Here is a 16,735-nt window from a genome sequence, read left to right as displayed (position 1 = left end):
AAAAAAAGAAAGGAGAAGAGGTTGTACAACATACCCAAGTCGCAGTTGTCGTCACATCCATTTTGCGGAGACAGCAAAAAAGAGGCTCCAAGGCTCGTGCACTGCCAGTGTGAGTGAGTCCGCCCCAGAGTCCGACCTCAGGGACTTCCCCGGGGGGTTCAGCGGAAGCAGTGGAGTATTATAGGGTCCATGTGGCGGGGTGTTGGCGCGGCGGGGGGTGGGGGCGAGGTTCTGGGCAAGTCTTTTGTTGAACGCTTATGGTAACGTTAAATGCTTATGCTAGAAGTTGGGTAGTTGAAGGCGAGGTTGAGCTGGACACAACAACAGAGAACGATATTTTACCGAGTAATCGATACCTCGATGGTCGGAATGACTAGAAACGGCTCTTGATAACGCCTCACTTGTGATTCATTTGCCAAGACTGACTACAGGTCAAGCAAACGATCTGTCTTGGGATACCTATGAAAGTCTGTCACAGACGGGACCCCTTCTGGCATAAGCATTTAGGAAGCAGCAAAAAGCATTGACGCAAACGACGACAAGAACTGCTTACCCCTTTTACAACCAATAAGGGAAGCGCATTGCAGCACATGTGGTGGAGCCACTTCTGCACCAAGCAACTAGAGGTACCCAAGTACCCGCACTAATGAACGGTCCAACCCCCAAATTCATCATGACTCCCGCCCTTCTCCTCGGCGAATTATCAACACCATCAACCTTGGCCGCTTGGCGTCACCCGCGTAGTGTATGCACACTCAACAACAAGGTTGGGCGAACATAAAGCTTGTCTTAGAATGTCTTGGACCTCTTGGCCCTTTCTTTAACGTCACTTTTCCCCTGTCCATCTTATGTCACTTGCGGCGCCTGGGCGTCATGGCGCCAACTGCGTGGACAGCCAACAACAAACACCATGGTGGCATGTCAATCGCTGCGAACTCGGCGCGATTCAAGTTCCTCGTTTACTTAGTTGTTCTGGTCGACTGAATCAAAAAAATGAGGGCCTCGGGGGTTCGACTACGGCGTGACTACGGCAGGAGCAATGAGTTTTACATTGAGACTGGTCGCATGCGCGGTTTCCTTTTTCAGAGTGTTCAGTTTTGCGTTTCTCTTCTGCCCAGTCCCTTCCCAATACAGGTCCTTCATTTTATGTCTTCAGTTCCACTTCTTGAAAGAGAGAGATTGCAAGCTGCAGTTCTGCTCGAATGTGCCTTCCTTGGGTTCATTCCTGTCTGGTATTTCGTGCGGAAGGGGCATCTCCCCGTGAAAATTTTGCATTTGAGAAGGAAGTACCTAGGTACTAATGAGCTGAGTGAGGGAGGAAACCCGACAACTTCAAGTCACCAGAGCAGGCAACATCAAGCATTTTTCCCGGGTCATCATTGGACTCACCTCGTCTTGGTTTTTTTTTTTTCGTTTTCTTTTTCTTTGTCCTGGTACAAGTTGATGTCCGGTCGATTGACAAGGCGCCTTATCGATAAGAGTATCGTCAGCCTAATTTGGACATCTCTCACATCCCATTTTGTCTTCGTCGCTCAAATCCGTCACGACCAAGTACAGCCAACAAGACTCATTCATGGGCAGGCCTGGAGGTAGTTATGAGCTACCGAGGCCATACCTGTTCAAGCTTCTTTCATTGTTCTTTTCGATCCTCCTTTGATGTTCTTCTTCTCCTTTGCAGAAGCTGTAGCTCAGCCGCGAGCATGTCATTTTCTTTGTTCTCTGCTCATCTACCCTTGGACACTCGACGACCGAGTCCTCAACTCATGATATCTCTTATCGAATACGCTTTCGAGAGGACAAGACAACGTATCGATGCCATAGCTCATGATTTATTTCACCATGACAATACCATGTTCATTCTCAACTTGTCCCATGAGGCAAGATGCTTCGAGACATCATCTCGCACACTCACCCTTCGCTGTCTCAAAGAAAGCTCGGCTCATTGTGTCTCGACTCGAGCTTTCAAGCTACATAATTGCTATTGACGTTTGCGGCTCGCCCCCTTTGTCCCCTTTGTTGATCTTGTGCCCGAGTTACCACTGAGCTACCACGATCCCAAAATGCCCATGACTTCCACATGTCTACTCGACACGTCTTGTCCATCATGCTTCCTCGACAACGTTCAACAACCACAACAACAACGACAACAGCAAGCACGACAACATCAACATCATGGGCCGCGCATCATACGCTTCCATTGGCGAGATCGGGCCGGATACCGAGGACTCTCTCCCCGAATATCCACATACTGAAGAGCTTCGGCGCTATGGCGGCTGGATGAACCCTTACTTTATAAACTTTGGCCAGTCGGGTCTCGAGACCCAGTATCCCTCCTTGCCCGCTTTGGGCATGGACATGAGCAATGAAGAAGCTGCACGTCAAGATCCTATGCCCATCCCGTCGCCGCCCCAGTTGGATACCATGTTTTTGGCCGAGCGCTTCCAGCAAGAGATCAACGATGGCTTCAAGGCCTGGCAACTCGCCTCTCTTCACCAGAGCCTCCCCCCCGTCAGCGAAGCCTCCATCACTGTCAACCCCCAAATGTGGCACCCAATCTTCCAAAAGGACCGCTGGTTCGACCTCAAGTCCCCCGTCGACATTACCGACACGTCTCTCACCGCTCCCCATTGGTCCATCGACAATGCCGACGTCTTCGCCGAGCTGGGCATCTGCGTAGAGATGGCAAACAAAATCTTTGCCGAGGCCCAGTGTACCAAGTGGCTACACGCCCTCTTGTTAAAAGACTGGGACCCCATTACGGGAACCGAGTACCAAAGATACAACAGACGGACGGGCGTCGAGGCCCAGCGCTTTCAAGCTCACGGTGACCCAGATGCCCCCTTGACCCAGGCCGCACGGATACGGCTTTACAACGAGACCACTGACCTCGCCGACCGCATTGTTTGGTCCTTCTTTGACGGCGACGATCCTAATGCATTTGGCTTCGCAAATTCGAGGGCGGACAAGTTCACGTCCGCCTATACAATGCTTGCGAAGGACAAGAGGACAAACGAACAATTTGTCGTCATTCGCATGAATGCTCGGATTTTGAGGACTTTGCTGCAAGACAACAACGGTACCAACAACCCGGCGGAATGTCTTCGATACGGCGAAAAACACATTGCTCGTCTGCAGTTTGCCGTTACGGTATGTATTATCTGACGCCACATTGCTTTTGCTTGGATGAGTATGCTAACGTTTGTCCAGATGATACACGAATTGGCGGTACGTTGGTCCTTTTTCCTCCTCCCACAGAGCCTGTCTCTTACTGACCACATGCTCCGAGATATAGCATGCGCTTAACTTTGCCGCATTGCTTAAAGAAGGTGACGCTCCTGATACGTACGAACCAGTAAGTGATACCGCCTCTTCCTTCCCGCTACGTTGCCTGACAATGGTCCTAGGTCTACAACAACGAGTGGGTGGCTGAGCTGGGCTATTCAATCGAGAATAATCTCTTTGGTGGTACATTTCGCTACACCCCAGAAGGCACAGAAAATGATCTAGTTCCGTCTACACTGCCCGGTTTGCGGCAGTATGGGCTGGCTCTATACACATTTGAAGACACCACTTGGATATATAGCTCAAGTAACCATACCATCGACAACCATATTCACTGGCCCCCAGGTCAGCCCATATCCTTCGACAGGTATCCCATTCCCGCCTTCTTCGCAGCATCCCTCCAACTCCAAGATTTTTGGGACGTGTTGGTAGGAACCAAAGGCCGAAGCGCCCTACGGCCACCCCGCCCCTTTAGGACCCCCGTACTGGACCAGCAGGAGATCACCCGCGTCTTCTCCGTGATCCCGAACCCCAACAACCCCCAAAACTTTGACGCATATCCTGAAATAGCCGCTAGATACCAAGATTGTGTCGACCACCTCCAACTCCGCAAGAAAGCATGGAAACGCTGGCGCGGTATTTCAGGACAAAATGACCATTTCGCCCAAGCCTATGCCTACTGGCAACGCACCCCTTACTCCCTCGCGGGATGCCGCAACTGCGTCGAAGTGTTCAGCGATGCCGCCTCCTGTCACGACGAGAAGACTTGCACGGCCATGATCAACACGCTTCAGACGAGGATCGAGGAATGGGAGCAACGCGCCGGCCCGGCCAAGTCCCTGGGCTTCGTCTACCGCATTCTGCTCCACCTCATGAGAGCGGCTATTCCCTGGCGAAGGAAAGCGGTCAGGTTCAAAAAAAAGCAAAAGAATTTCCAGACTGAAGCGCCCAACCTTTGGCATCCGAGCATCAACGCTCTTGTCAAGGGAACGAGGTGGAGATTTCCCGATCGCCATGTATATGGCGACGACGCGGGCAAGAGCTGGACCACGTTGAATCTGTACGGCCAAAAATACGCGTCTCACACTGCCTACGACGCCCGCGTCTATGTCATTTCCACAGCCCTTCGCGATGGGCGCAGGTGCTGGACCATCACCCCGACTCCCATAGGGCTGCTGGATGCCATTAGGCAGTTGGCACATGAGCTCCTTGCTGCACTCGACCACGAGGCGGATCTCCGCGGCCTTGAAACTGAGGGCTGGCTGCCCTTCAACTTTACCTTTCCGGACTGGGTCATGGGCTTGGAAAAGGGAGGCTCGAATCAGGTCGGCGACGTGGTGGAAGTGTCGGAAGCGGAAGAGAAGCGGAGGAATAGGAATGCACATCGTGCGTTCCTAGGGAGCGCGCCGTCGTCGCCTGTCAGTTCGTGGGCATCTGATGCCAGTGATCGTGATGATGATATGAGTGATAGTGATCATGACAGTGACTACGACAGTGACGACGACAGTGACGGCGACAGTGATAATGATAGTGACATTGAGATGGGCGGTCAGGAACAGAATCAGGGTCAGGGTATTACCAGTCGTCTAAAGATGGTTTTGGACATTGGGAAACTGAGCGGTGTCTCGAAAGCCATGAAGAGCCGGGGTCCCACCCGCGGTATCTCCAAACCTCGTGGCCGTGGTTTCCGCGGTAGACGAGGCGGTGATGGTGGTGGCCGAGGAGGCGGTAATCCCGGTGCCGGTCTTATCCGCCGTCGCGGTCCCCTCCGCGCAGGCAGATCCCAAAAAGCCTGGCGATCCGTAACCCACGATGTCAATGATAGCGACGGGGAGGAGGAGGAGGAAGAAGAGGATGACACTGATCCTGATGCTATGGACATAGAGTACGCAAGCCTCTCTTCGCTCTCTCCCCCACAGCAAAATTCGCCTATCCGATCTAACCAGTCCCTCCCCGACAACCTCAACTTCTCCCAGCTGCAACTTAACAACCGCCACCGCTTCGTTCTGGACGAGTTTTACAAGTCTGGCCTTCTCACCAAATCTGAAGCCTTTCAACTTTTGCTAGCCCACATCAACTTCCACGACTCTGACGAAACCTGGGAGAAGTTGGGACAACTGTACTTCGAGTGGCCTGCCGAAGGCGGCACCAAATGGTTCCATACATATAATGGTGACGAGGCTTTGGCAGACGTGAAGGATGTGTGGAGGACAAAAAAGCATTGGAGTAGGGGGGAGGTTGCTGATCATTGGCGACCTCTAAAAGAGACGACTGGGCCGAGGTGGGTGTTGGTGAGGTGGCGCGGGGAGGAACATATCTATGATCTTGGTGGTGGTGGTGAGTATTATCCGTTTTTTTTTGTGTTTCCTTTTTCATTCGCTTTGCGTTCCCCTTTGTTTATCATGTTACTTCTGGAAATGACACACTACGAGTGACAGTAAGCGGAAGTGAGAAAATCGCAGACATAGGTATTACTGATGTGTGAGAGACGGATCCAGCGGTGCTAACGAAAAGCTCATGTAGTTGAACAGTGGAAATCAACCGCTCAGGGCCTTTTCTGCTACCACCACCCCCACAAAAAAAGCACAGTCAAGTCACACGTTGCCCAACGGTCTCTCAATGGCTGGGTGGTCATCGATAACACGATCAAGAAATATCTCCAGTCAAATGCTCATACGCTGTTTCGCGGTAAGGTCCTGCAGGAGAGAACGCTGGAAGAGGTGAGAGAGTTTCATGGACGGGATGGGGGGCCAAGGTGGGCGTATATTGGGACGGATGTTTTTGATCTTAGTAGTAAGTCACTTCAGGTGTCACCAGTCACTTCAACACCCGCTTCCAGCAGAATCACTAACCTCCACCACCTTTTTTTCCCTCCACCAGGCATCCCAGAGGAACAAGATGGCTTTTTGAAGGTTTTCGTCCGCAACAACATTGCAACCTGCCAGGACTTGACCGTGTTCTGCCATAAGTACAAGAAGAACCCCATGGATCTCAGGAACCTGCTGTGGCCGTGGCGGTGCGCAGTTCTCAAGGACTACATTACGGAACCCCCGCCGAGACGGACACTGGATGTTTTTACGGAAAGGGAGCTTGGACGGCATATTTTCAAGGAAGTAGGGATGTATATTCGCATCCGAAACAATGTCTATGATATTTCTGGTTAGTGTTTCCATCCTTCCGCATGTTCACTTCTCAAAAGAATGGGAGTTAACGAGACCACAGAGTATGTGGAAGACCACCCCGGCGGCGCCAGACGCCTAGCCATCAACGCCGCTCGCAATGTCACGGACATCTTCACCGAGAAGCATGTCCTCGACCAGGAAACATACTCTTGCATCATTCGCCCCTCTCAGGACACCGAAGAGGAGACCGTAAAGGACAGGTTATCCAAAGTCCTGAAAAAGTTTGGACACCTCCGGATCGGCTTCGTAATCCCGGAAGTCCAGCCAGATCATCAGCTCGGCCCTAGGAGCCTGGTCCTTAACGGTTACATTTACGATCTTGGTTATATCGAGGATCGCAACGGCCGACCTCCATATCGCTCATGGCTTACCCCCTCAGCGCTCGGAACCCTCCGCCAACTCTACGGTCAAGATATCACGGAACTCTACAACAGCGAGACTAGGCGAGGTCAACAGCTGCGCGAGATCTTTCGCGAAGTATCCAAACTCAAAGCCGATGTAATCAAGGGGAAGATCTACCGCCCTCCCACTCGGCAGATTACTCTCCGCGAGCTGAAACACCACGGCATCAAAACCCTCGCCACAAGGACCCAGCGCAAGCGCAGAGCCGCTCAATGGGCGAAGCTGGTCTACGCCGGTGGCCGAACCCTAGCCCAATGGGCCCACAACAGCATCGTCAATAACGAGCCCGCCCTATGGGTAAACGTCGGTGGCATAGGTGGACTTGTCTACGACGTCAGCGAGATGGCGCGGTACGCTAAGCCTCGTATAGCGCGCCTTGCAAGGTCCGTTTCGGGCACGATGATCCCTTCTGCGTTTGCCAACGAGGAAGAAGAAAGTCAAGCACCAAGAGAGGAAGATGGCGCGGACGCGATTCGGGAGTATAACGCGAAGTTGATAGCCACGATGCTGACGGTGGTCTTTGCCGCGAGGGCGGTAGGTGTTTTGGTGGAGGATCCGCCGGGTATGAGCATGAAGGAGCAAGAGGGGGTGGCGGAAAGTGCTGGGGAGAGTGAGGACACGGATTGGGAAGAGACCTGGGCATATGCAGGTGATGGTAAGGCATATGGTGATGTCGCTGGTGAAGGAGGGGATGGAGAGCAAGAAGACAACTGGGATACCCCAATCGACCCAGACCTGCTTTCCAGCCGGGATCGTGCCAAACTCGCCCGGCGACAGAACGTCACGCCTAGTCCACCTCGTTCTCAATCAACCCCAGGCTCCCGGCCGTCTGCCAGTGTTCCCACCCCGGGATCAGTACTGGTAGCCCCTACCGTAGACAATAGCGCCGCCCTCTTCCGACCTGGAGGACGTCGACTCCCTCCTCAAAGCCAGACCCAGAACAATAACCTCGCTCGCCGTCTCGACTTCGAAGCGGCACCAGCCCCGAGACCAACCAACACCCCCCAAATACATCGCAAGAGACCAAGAAGTGAGCTATCGGAAATCATCGATGGTATGAAGATCAACTTCAACTTCCAGAGCAAGTCAACGGATACTAGTAGCTCCTCCAATGATGACAACGACGCACCCCCTTCCCCCACGGCTGGGAAAAAGGGCAGACCAAGAGTAGTCAGACCAAAAAAAAGGAAGCGACCACTGAAACGGTCAGCAGACAAATCTTCGTCACAACCGCAGGCCAAACGGCCTCGATTAACGGGACAAGCTGCTGAAGATGATGCCGCGGCTAAGAAGGACCACGTAAAAGGGAAGAAAAAGACCAAGACGGCGGGAGCGGCTGCAAAAGCAAAGGCGGATGCAAGGGAGAAGAAACCCGTAAAGAGGGGCCCTGGTGGTAAGAGTCAGGCGCCGGCGTCGGTGCCGCTGCCGAGGGGGAGTACGCCTGTTCGTCCTGGTGCGGGTGCTGGTGCTGTGCCGAGTAAGCATGTGACGCCTGGACTTATTGGGGAAAGAAGGTCTATGGCCACTGTCCTTGAAGGAAATGAAAATGAGAGTGATGTCGGAGAACGTAGAGGTCAGAAGCGAGACAGGAGTGATTCGCTTGAAAACTCGCAACAATGGCTAAAGGAGAAGAGAAATCAAGGCAAGAGGGCAAGACAATTGTCCCCTGACGAGCCGGAGCAAGAACAAGGAGGTAACAATGAGGATGCTGGCGACGGACAGAGAGATCGTCAACGCCCGGCAACTTCCCAGCCTCAAGGCCGGCGAGAGGCTGGAAGAGGTCAAGGTCAGTCCCAGCGTCAACCGCCATCGGGACGAGCACAAGCTGCTGCACTTGGAGGCGATCCGCCAAGCCAGCCATCTTCAGAGGGCTCAGAGGGCAGAAGGCCAGGTCGAAGGGTGGGAAGCAGCCCCCACCGACCCAGTTCCATCTCAAGTCGCGAGTCGACTTCCAGTGACGACGACGGGAGGAGTCCACCCCGTCAACCCGCCGGCCGGAGACCAGAACGTGGACCCTCTGCCCCTCTCCATTCACCAGGTGCAGCACGCACAGATATAATAAGAAGTCCAGGCCGATCAATTGGTGGCCGATTCCCACCTCAACCTCAAACGGACGATGGTGAAGTCGAGAACGTCGTCGAAGAAGAAGACGACGACGATCTTTTTGGCCACGAAGACAATCTTTTTAGCATTCCACACGAAGATATAGACATGGACCACGATGCCCAGAAAGAACTTGAAGCCGCCGCCGCCGCCGCCCAAGATGAACCCAACCCCGAACAAGAAGTTCCACAACCAGGTGTCCCTTCCCCCGTCAGACCCCGACAACCCAGAATCAAACATGTCAACCGTACACCTCCAGTGAGAGAACAGCCCGTTCAAAATCGCCCTATTCCAGGCCGTGGCAAGTTCGTTCCGGGTCAGGGACCCAGTCCGGGCCCGATCAGACGGTATGAACCGGGGTCGGACGATAGGGATCAGTTCACTGGTTATAGGGAGAGAGAAGAGGATAGGTCTAGCGCTGAGGGGACGGATAAAGATGACAATGAGGATCATAATACTGAGGACGAGGATGATGGCGAGTATGAAGATGAGGATGGTGCTGGGCGTGGACATTCTGGTGGCTCTCGCAGATCGAGGGGTTCTCGTGGCTCTCGTGGATCCGGCGCCAATAGATGGTCCGAGTATTCGGGCGACAACATGTTCCTCTCTCCTATCCGAAACAGACATAGGGATGTCGAGAGGGACGCTACGCCTGAACAAGAAGACAACGACGAAGATGTCGCCATGGGCGGCGTTGACGACGTCGACAACAGAGAAGAGCAGCTTCCCAAAACTCCACCTCCGGTCGACAACCGCGATCCCCGCCATCCGGACTACCTCACTCCCCACCTTCGCCCCGAGTATACTCCGCGCCAGCGCGTCTACCTGCTGGAGCTCCATAATAACCGCGTTAACTACTCTCCCACCTCTCGACAGCAATTTGACAGGCAAGCCCGATACGAGTACACCGTCAATCGACCAGCGCTCCCAGGTAGACGTCCCCGTGCCCCCTTCAGGACACCCGCCAGGTTTCTAGTTAAGGGGACACCCCGTCCCATCCTCAACAACGAACAGCTAGAGCAACAAATGCGTGAGGCAATTGATCAAGCAGTCACGGGGTTCAGGGAAATGAGAGAGAGGGTCCTGGCACACCTAGAGGACCGAGAGCCCGTCCTTAACCGACCCCCGCCAGACCATACGGGAGGGAAGTTCATCCCTGAGCATGGGTATCATGGACATCCACCTCTTCCAAGGCCACCGCAAATGGAGGACAGGGGCGAAGACGAAGAAGAAGAAGACCTGGAAGAAGATCCGGAAAGTTTTGCCGAGGGCGAGGCGAGGGTCCGAAGGGAGGCGTTGGAGCGGTTTATCAGGAGTTATAGGGAGAGGTTTAGGGATACCTTGGACCCGAGAGATGTGGAGAGGAGAGAGAGAATGATGAGGGCCTGGGCAGAGGGAAGGCAGTATATTATTGAGGTCGAGGAACCGGACGAGGAGTCGCCGGAGGATAAGAAGGGGAAGAAGAAGGGGAGGAAGGGAGCTACTGCCTCTAGAGGAGGTAGAGGTGCTGGTGCTGGTGCGGCTTCCAGCGCTGCTCCTGAGGATCCTTTCGCTCCTGCTCCTGCCCCTGCTCCTGCCCCGGCCCCATCCCGTACTACCCGGGCCCGGGCCTCTGCTGCCCCGGTTCCTGCTGCGCCCATTACGCGGAGCACTCGCAATAGGCCTGCTGCACATGACTCTGACGAAGAAGCTCAACTGGTGGCTCAACTGCAAGAGGAAAAAGCCCGACGAGAGGCGGAAAGACAGCAAGCTGCTGAACAAGCTGCGGAGCGGAGGACCGCGAGGGCAGGTGGAAGTGGTACTGCAGCACAACCTCAACCCGAGTCTCGACCAGCTCCGGCTCCGAGACCGGCTCCAAGACCGGCACCACAACCCCGAGTTCCAGCTTCAGCTCTGCAATCATCCCGCCCAGCTGCTCCCGCCAAACAGGCACCTCGCCCATCTGCACCTTCTACACAAGCAGCCCGACCAGCCTCAACTCGTCCAGCAGGTGCCCCGAGCCAACAACCATCCCGCCCATCGGCACCGGTCAACCAAGCACCTCGCCCATCGGCACCTTCTACACAACAATCTCGCCCATCTGGTGCAAACCCCGGCCAACCCCGTCCCTTAGGAAACCAACCTCGTCCTACAGGAAACCAACCTCGTCCTTCTGGAAGCCAACCTCGTCCCTCGGGAAGTCAACCTCGTCCACCCCCTCCCCCTCCCGCCCCGCTCCCCCGTCAACGTCGCCGCGGTGACGCCGATCCCGATGTCTATCAACCGCTCCCCATTCCACCCAACGAGACTGCCACACAACGCGCCGCTCGCATCAAGCGTGAAAAGGAGGAAAGGAAGAAACATCGCGACAGGAAGTATCAAGCGGAGAGGAGAGCAAGGGCACGCGAGGCAGAGGATGCTATTGCCGCAGCAAAGAAAGGGAAGAAAAAGAAGCAGAACGAGGAGGACGACTACGAGGATGAAGATGAGGAAGATGAGGAAGACGAAGAAGAAATGACAGAAGAGCAGAAGAAGAGAAGAGAGGAGCTCAGAAAGTTAAATGCCAAGAGGCTGAAAGATAAGTTGTATAGAAGGCAGAAGAGGGCGAGAGAGAGGGAGGAGGCGAGGAGGGCTGAGGAGGAGGAGGAGGATGATAGTGATGATGATGAGGAAAGTGATAAGGGGAAGAAAAAGAAGAAGGGGAAGGCGGTGGATAAGGGCAAGGGCAAAGCTCTCGACAAGGGTAAAGGCAAAGCCACGAAGGCCACGAAAAAGGGCAAGAAAAATGATGACTCGTCTGATGAAGATGAGGACTCGGACAATAGCAACGAATCCTACGGCGACGAAGCCTTCAACAACTACCGCGGTCGCGCAGGGGAGAGTAGCGCGGTGGGAGGTCGAAGAGAAGCCAGGGCTACGAGGGGAGCTAGTAGAGTTGTGCATGAAGAGGAGGAGGACGAGGATGAGGAGGATGACGACTCGAGCGATTTGGATTCTGAGGAGCAGGATCCGTCGAGTGATGATGATTGGGAGGCGTAGGCTATAATTGAGGGAGGTTGGATGGATTAATGGTTGATGGTATTGTACGGAGTTTTTATTTTTCTTAGGTTCCTACTGACTTCATTGGAGTTGCGGAATCGAAATGGAGGCTAGGCGTTAAATTGCGAATTCGTTATTCTATTCCCTTCCGGTTTCTTTTTTGCTTGCGATTTGTGTGTGCTGTTTTCTGTCTGGATACTTCTATGTCGTCAACTTGGTATTGGATGGTTACTACTTCCTCTGATATTGATCTGCCCCAGTGAGAATATTGTATATGTCTTGTGTCCCTAGAGAATCCTCTCTCGTCTTTCCCATTGTGTCTTGCGTCTTGTGGGCTATGGCTTACAGTTTTTAGCATACGGCTTTGAGGTGAAAGGAGGAGATCTTTGACATTGACAGTAGGTAAAGCGAGAGCGAGGGCGGTCGCTGGGCAGTTATGGTAAGTTAACATGATCCATAAGATGTATGTGTTCTGGGTACAGCACTGACAGCGGATGGGTTTTCAGGACCAAGTTGACTCGACGTATCACAATCTCTTAAAATTGGCAACGCAAAGATTAGGTAGGTAGGTTTGGAACTGAAACAGAGTTTCGCTAGATGATAACGCTAAGATAAGTTGTAAGGTAGTGGCGTCACTACCTGGAACTACAACTGATGATCCAATTCTGGAAAAAGGAAAACGCTAGGTGAGATTGGAAAAGATCCAATCTATAACGAGAACAGATGAAGTAAGTAGGTAGATGAGGAATGAATCTCGTACTTTTTTTCACGCTTTCCTTCATTCTTCCTCCCCCCTCTTTCCTTTTCACTCTTCTCTCCTTCCCCTCCCTTTCTTCCCTTTCCCTTCCCTCTTTCCCTTTCCCTTCCCTCTTTCCCCCTTTTCCTTTCCCTTTCTCTCTTCCATCCCCCTTCCCTTTCCTCTTTCCTCTTTTCCTTTCTACTTCCCCTTCCCTCTACGCTGTCTCCTTTCCCCTTTCCCCTTTCCTTTCCCTCTTCCCTTTCTCTGCGCGTTGTCGTTGTCGTTGTCGTTGTGTGCGGAGTTCAGTTGCAGGCCGGAGAGAGTTTAGAGTTTACCTAAACTCTAAAAGGGGGTTTCATATTCCCATAGGGGAGTTGGGGTGGGGGTCGGGCGAGGGGTGCCGAGAAGGGGGTTGGGGGTGCCGAGAAGGGGGTTGGCGGACTTGGTAACGGGGGTTTTGAAAATGGTGGACTTGGGGAAGGGGTTGTAGGCCTGGTTGAGGTTGGTGATGTTGAGAGGGGGGAGGGGGAGGAGGGGGGAGGGGGGAGGAGGGGGGAGGGGGAGGGTTTCGGCACGGCGGGACTTGGCGGTGCCTTGGGAGAGAGGTTCGAGGTAGTAATCGGGGATGGGGTGGTCATCGTCCACGACGCCGGGGGGGGGCGTCCTTGAGGGGGGCGTGGCTCATGAAGGACTTGGGTTGTAGGAGGTCGGTGGGCTGGGGTTGGTGGACGCCGGTGGGAGTGGTGATGTTGTTGATAGGGGCGAGGCGGATGGGCGTAGCGGTTTGCGTGGGACGGGTGGCATGGTCCGCGTTGTTAGTGATGGGGGCAAGGCGGATGGGCGAGTGAGTGGACCGGGTGGTATGGAAATCCGCGTTGTTGGTAACGGGGGGAAGGCGGATGGGCGAGAACGAGCTCCGAGTGATGTGGGTGGCGACGCTGAACCCAGACATCATAGGAGGGACGAGTTGGCGGGAAACGACAGCACCATCCCTATTGACAGTAGCGTTGGCATGATCATCAACCACGCCACCAGTGGGCAACATCAGAGGGATGAGGTGGGGGACAACACCATCACCACCCCCAGTGATAGCAGCGTCGGCATGATCACTAACTGGAGGTACACCACTAGTAGGCAACATAGGAGGGATGAGTAGGGGGGCAATGTCATCACCGCCATCCAGAGAAATCAACTTCCCCACTGGTATCCTGCGCCCAGGGGCAGTATTATTCAGAGGCTCCTCCAATGAGTCCAAGTTCCTCTTCACAGCATAAGCAGCAGACGCAGGCACCTTCTCAGGAGGCACTATACCATTGTCGTCGAAAATGTCCTGGCACACGAGACAGTTAGCCTGCGCCAGCTGCAGCGTCGACCTCGTTTCGGTGGGGGCGGCGGGTGTCACGGTGGCATGGACCGTAGCCGTCACCACGGTGACATGGACCGTGGCCGTCACACTCGTGCTAATCCTGGTAATGGTAAGGAGAGGGCGATCACTGGTAGTAGACGAAACGGGAGCGGCATCGGCAGAAGTCGAGGCAGAGGCAGAAATCGAGGCAGAGGCAGATGTTGAGGGAGAGGCAGACGCCGAGACAGAGGCAGCGGCAACGGCGGAGGAGGAGCCACTAGAAGAGACCGCTGCGTCGCCTGTCCTCTGCGCCGTGACGAACACCGTCGACAGAGTTTCCGGCGCATCGAGAGTACTAGCGGAGACAACAACAGGGCCATGACCAAAAAGAGGATTCATGAAAGCAGAAGAGGTAGAGACAACGACAGGGCCATGACCAAAAAGAGTATTCCACACAACAGGAGAGGCAGAGGCGAGGGTCGGGGTGGCGGTAGCCGCGCGAACAACATTTCTCCTGTCCCCTATCTCAAAGCTGAACACGCCTTTGATCGTCTTCTCTGATGTAGTAGGGGCGGGCTTTCCCTTCTTGAAAGTACTTGTGACCCTGCGGGTGAAAACAACCTCAACGTCATCAGGGGTAGAGGAAGGGGAAGACACCTTGTGAGTGAATGTGGTGTAGACGGTTGCGGGGATGACGGTCAGTGTAGCCGCCTCGATGGAGATGGCATCGCCATCAGTAGAAGATGACGAGGAGGGAGCCGCTTTGTTGTCTGCTCTCCTCGATAGGGTAACAAACGACGTGGGCAAAGTTATGAGTGCGGCCGTGTCAATTGTAATGGTCCTCTCAACAGAAGTGGACGTCTCGACTGAAGTGGCCGCCTCAGTAGCAGTGGTCGTTCCCTTTCCCAAGGTAATCGTGGTCCTGCGGGTGGAGACAGCGTTGTTGGTGGAGGCAGAGTCGGAAACCTCATCAGTGGAGGATGACACTCCAACAGTAGAGGTAGAAACGACCTCGGGGAAGACAGTAACAGTAGTCACCTCGATGGAGGTGGAAGCAGCATCGGCAGAGGAAGAGGAAACATCGCTAGTCGAAGACACGACACTGCGAGGAGCAGCTCCGGCATCAGTAGAGGAGGCACCCCCACCGTAAATGATGGTAACCGTCTCAGGGGACACGACAACGACATCGGTGACGACTTCGGTAGAGATAGAAGACACATCGGAGGAACCAGAAGAAGCATTGTTGTCCTCGACGCTATTCGTCGCCGAGGAGGCGGCCGGCGTGACCGTGACCGTCTCCATTACCGTAGTGGCCGTGACCGTCTCGACAACCGTAACCGGTCGTCTGGAGCGCGTACGGCGGAGGCTGGGGGTAGTAGCAGCAGTGGGGACGGAGACACTGCTGTCCGCTTCGAGGTTTGTCACCGTCGTGCCTGCTGTGGACACGGTGGTGACTGTGATGGTGGTGGCATCCTTGCGGGCCAAAGATGCCGGGAGGGGGACACGGGCACTGGGGATGTATATCCCGGTGCAGGTGGTTGAGAGTGCGAGGGCCACCAGACCAAGTGATCTGGTAAGCCCTGTAGTGCCGAAAGGTGAACGCATTGCGGCTGGATGTGTTAGGTAGTCTGATGGAAAGAGTTGTTAGTCAATTAGTTATTCTTTGTCAGAAGGGGAAGATGTTCGAAGACAGATAGGGAAAGGGGGACATACAATCAGACGATGACTGATGAGTTTCAGATGTAAAGTGTTGGAAGAAACTTTCTGGCAGGTTGCAAGTTTGGTTGAGCAAGAAGATAGTTAGATCAGGTCGAGGCTTTGATGGTTGTGTATGATCTGATGGGGGAAAAAAAACAACTGGAACACAGAGTTGGGGAAGAGAGGCTTAAATAGGGTCTTGAAGAGGAGATTCGAGCATTCTTTCTGGTCATTGCGTTCATCAGGAAATGCGTGTGATGGGCATTGAACATTTATATTATTTGTCCGGTAAGTGTTCCGGACGTCCGTCACCTCGACATGACATGTACCTTGATACAGTTCGCCACTGGTATTGAGATTGCAGCTTTCAGGATTGCAGAAAATTATGTAGCCCGCAGCACCCGGGACATGGCCAAGTTATCATATCACGAAAGGAAAAACACCAAATGTCTTCTGAGGCAAAAGGAAACTGTTCAAAGACAAGTCCAAAGTTTCATACATGTGATACACATAGTTTCCTGCATCGTTGGCGTCGAGTGTCTTCATCATTCTACAAAATACTCTACCGAAGCGCTCCCCAATCCGGACACGTTGATTTCACCATCACCACCACCACCTACATCACCACATGCATTCTCGGGACTCCGGAGCTGCAAACTGCAAAGCTTTCTTGCCGAAACGGAGTTTATGGTTTTATTTTTCCTTGACCTGCCTGTGCCTGTACCTGTTTATGCATTGCAAGAACAGGGCAGTCACCGCCCAGCGCCCAGTGTCCACTGAACCAGATGTCGCAGTTCCGTCTCCGACGAGTCTGACCGGATTTCTCCAAAGGTATCATGACCTGGCCACAGGCACAAGCATCACACGCGGGCTCACATAATCAACAAATCAACAAGCCAAAGGAAAATAAGACATGCAAGTAGGTTAGGTTTGTTGCAGAAGGGTCTCAGCCCTTGCTACCATGGA

At 53.8% G+C, this 16,735-nt stretch overlaps 2 protein-coding genes across 2 annotated transcripts; one reads left to right on the top strand and one right to left on the bottom strand.

Moving 5' to 3' along the window:
• Window positions 1-2,172: 2,172 nt before the first annotated feature.
• Window positions 2,173-11,987, top strand: NEUTE1DRAFT_104288 (uncharacterized protein; the record flags this gene model as incomplete). Its single annotated transcript, XM_009856479.1, has 6 exons — window positions 2,173-3,147; window positions 3,208-3,225; window positions 3,293-3,352; window positions 3,405-5,619; window positions 6,163-6,441; window positions 6,505-11,987. 6 exons carry the CDS (start codon window positions 2,173-2,175, stop codon window positions 11,985-11,987), a joined length of 9,030 nt encoding a protein of 3,009 aa, XP_009854781.1.
• A 1,063-nt stretch (window positions 11,988-13,050) lies between these two features.
• On the bottom strand, window positions 13,051-15,676 carry NEUTE1DRAFT_104287 (uncharacterized protein; the record flags this gene model as incomplete). Its single annotated transcript, XM_009856478.1, has 4 exons — window positions 13,051-13,068; window positions 13,177-13,319; window positions 13,375-14,426; window positions 14,727-15,676. The coding sequence occupies 4 exons, from the start codon at window positions 15,674-15,676 to the stop codon at window positions 13,051-13,053; spliced, it is 2,163 nt and encodes a 720-aa protein (XP_009854780.1).
• Between the last annotated feature and the right edge of the window lie 1,059 nt (window positions 15,677-16,735).

This window comes from Neurospora tetrasperma (assembly GCF_000213175.1).
Source record: "Neurospora tetrasperma FGSC 2508 unplaced genomic scaffold NEUTE1scaffold_6, whole genome shotgun sequence".
Taxonomy (NCBI): Eukaryota; Fungi; Ascomycota; class Sordariomycetes; order Sordariales; family Sordariaceae; genus Neurospora; species Neurospora tetrasperma.
Note: the sequence above shows the minus strand (reverse complement) of the source record. Positions and strands in the feature narration are given on the sequence as shown.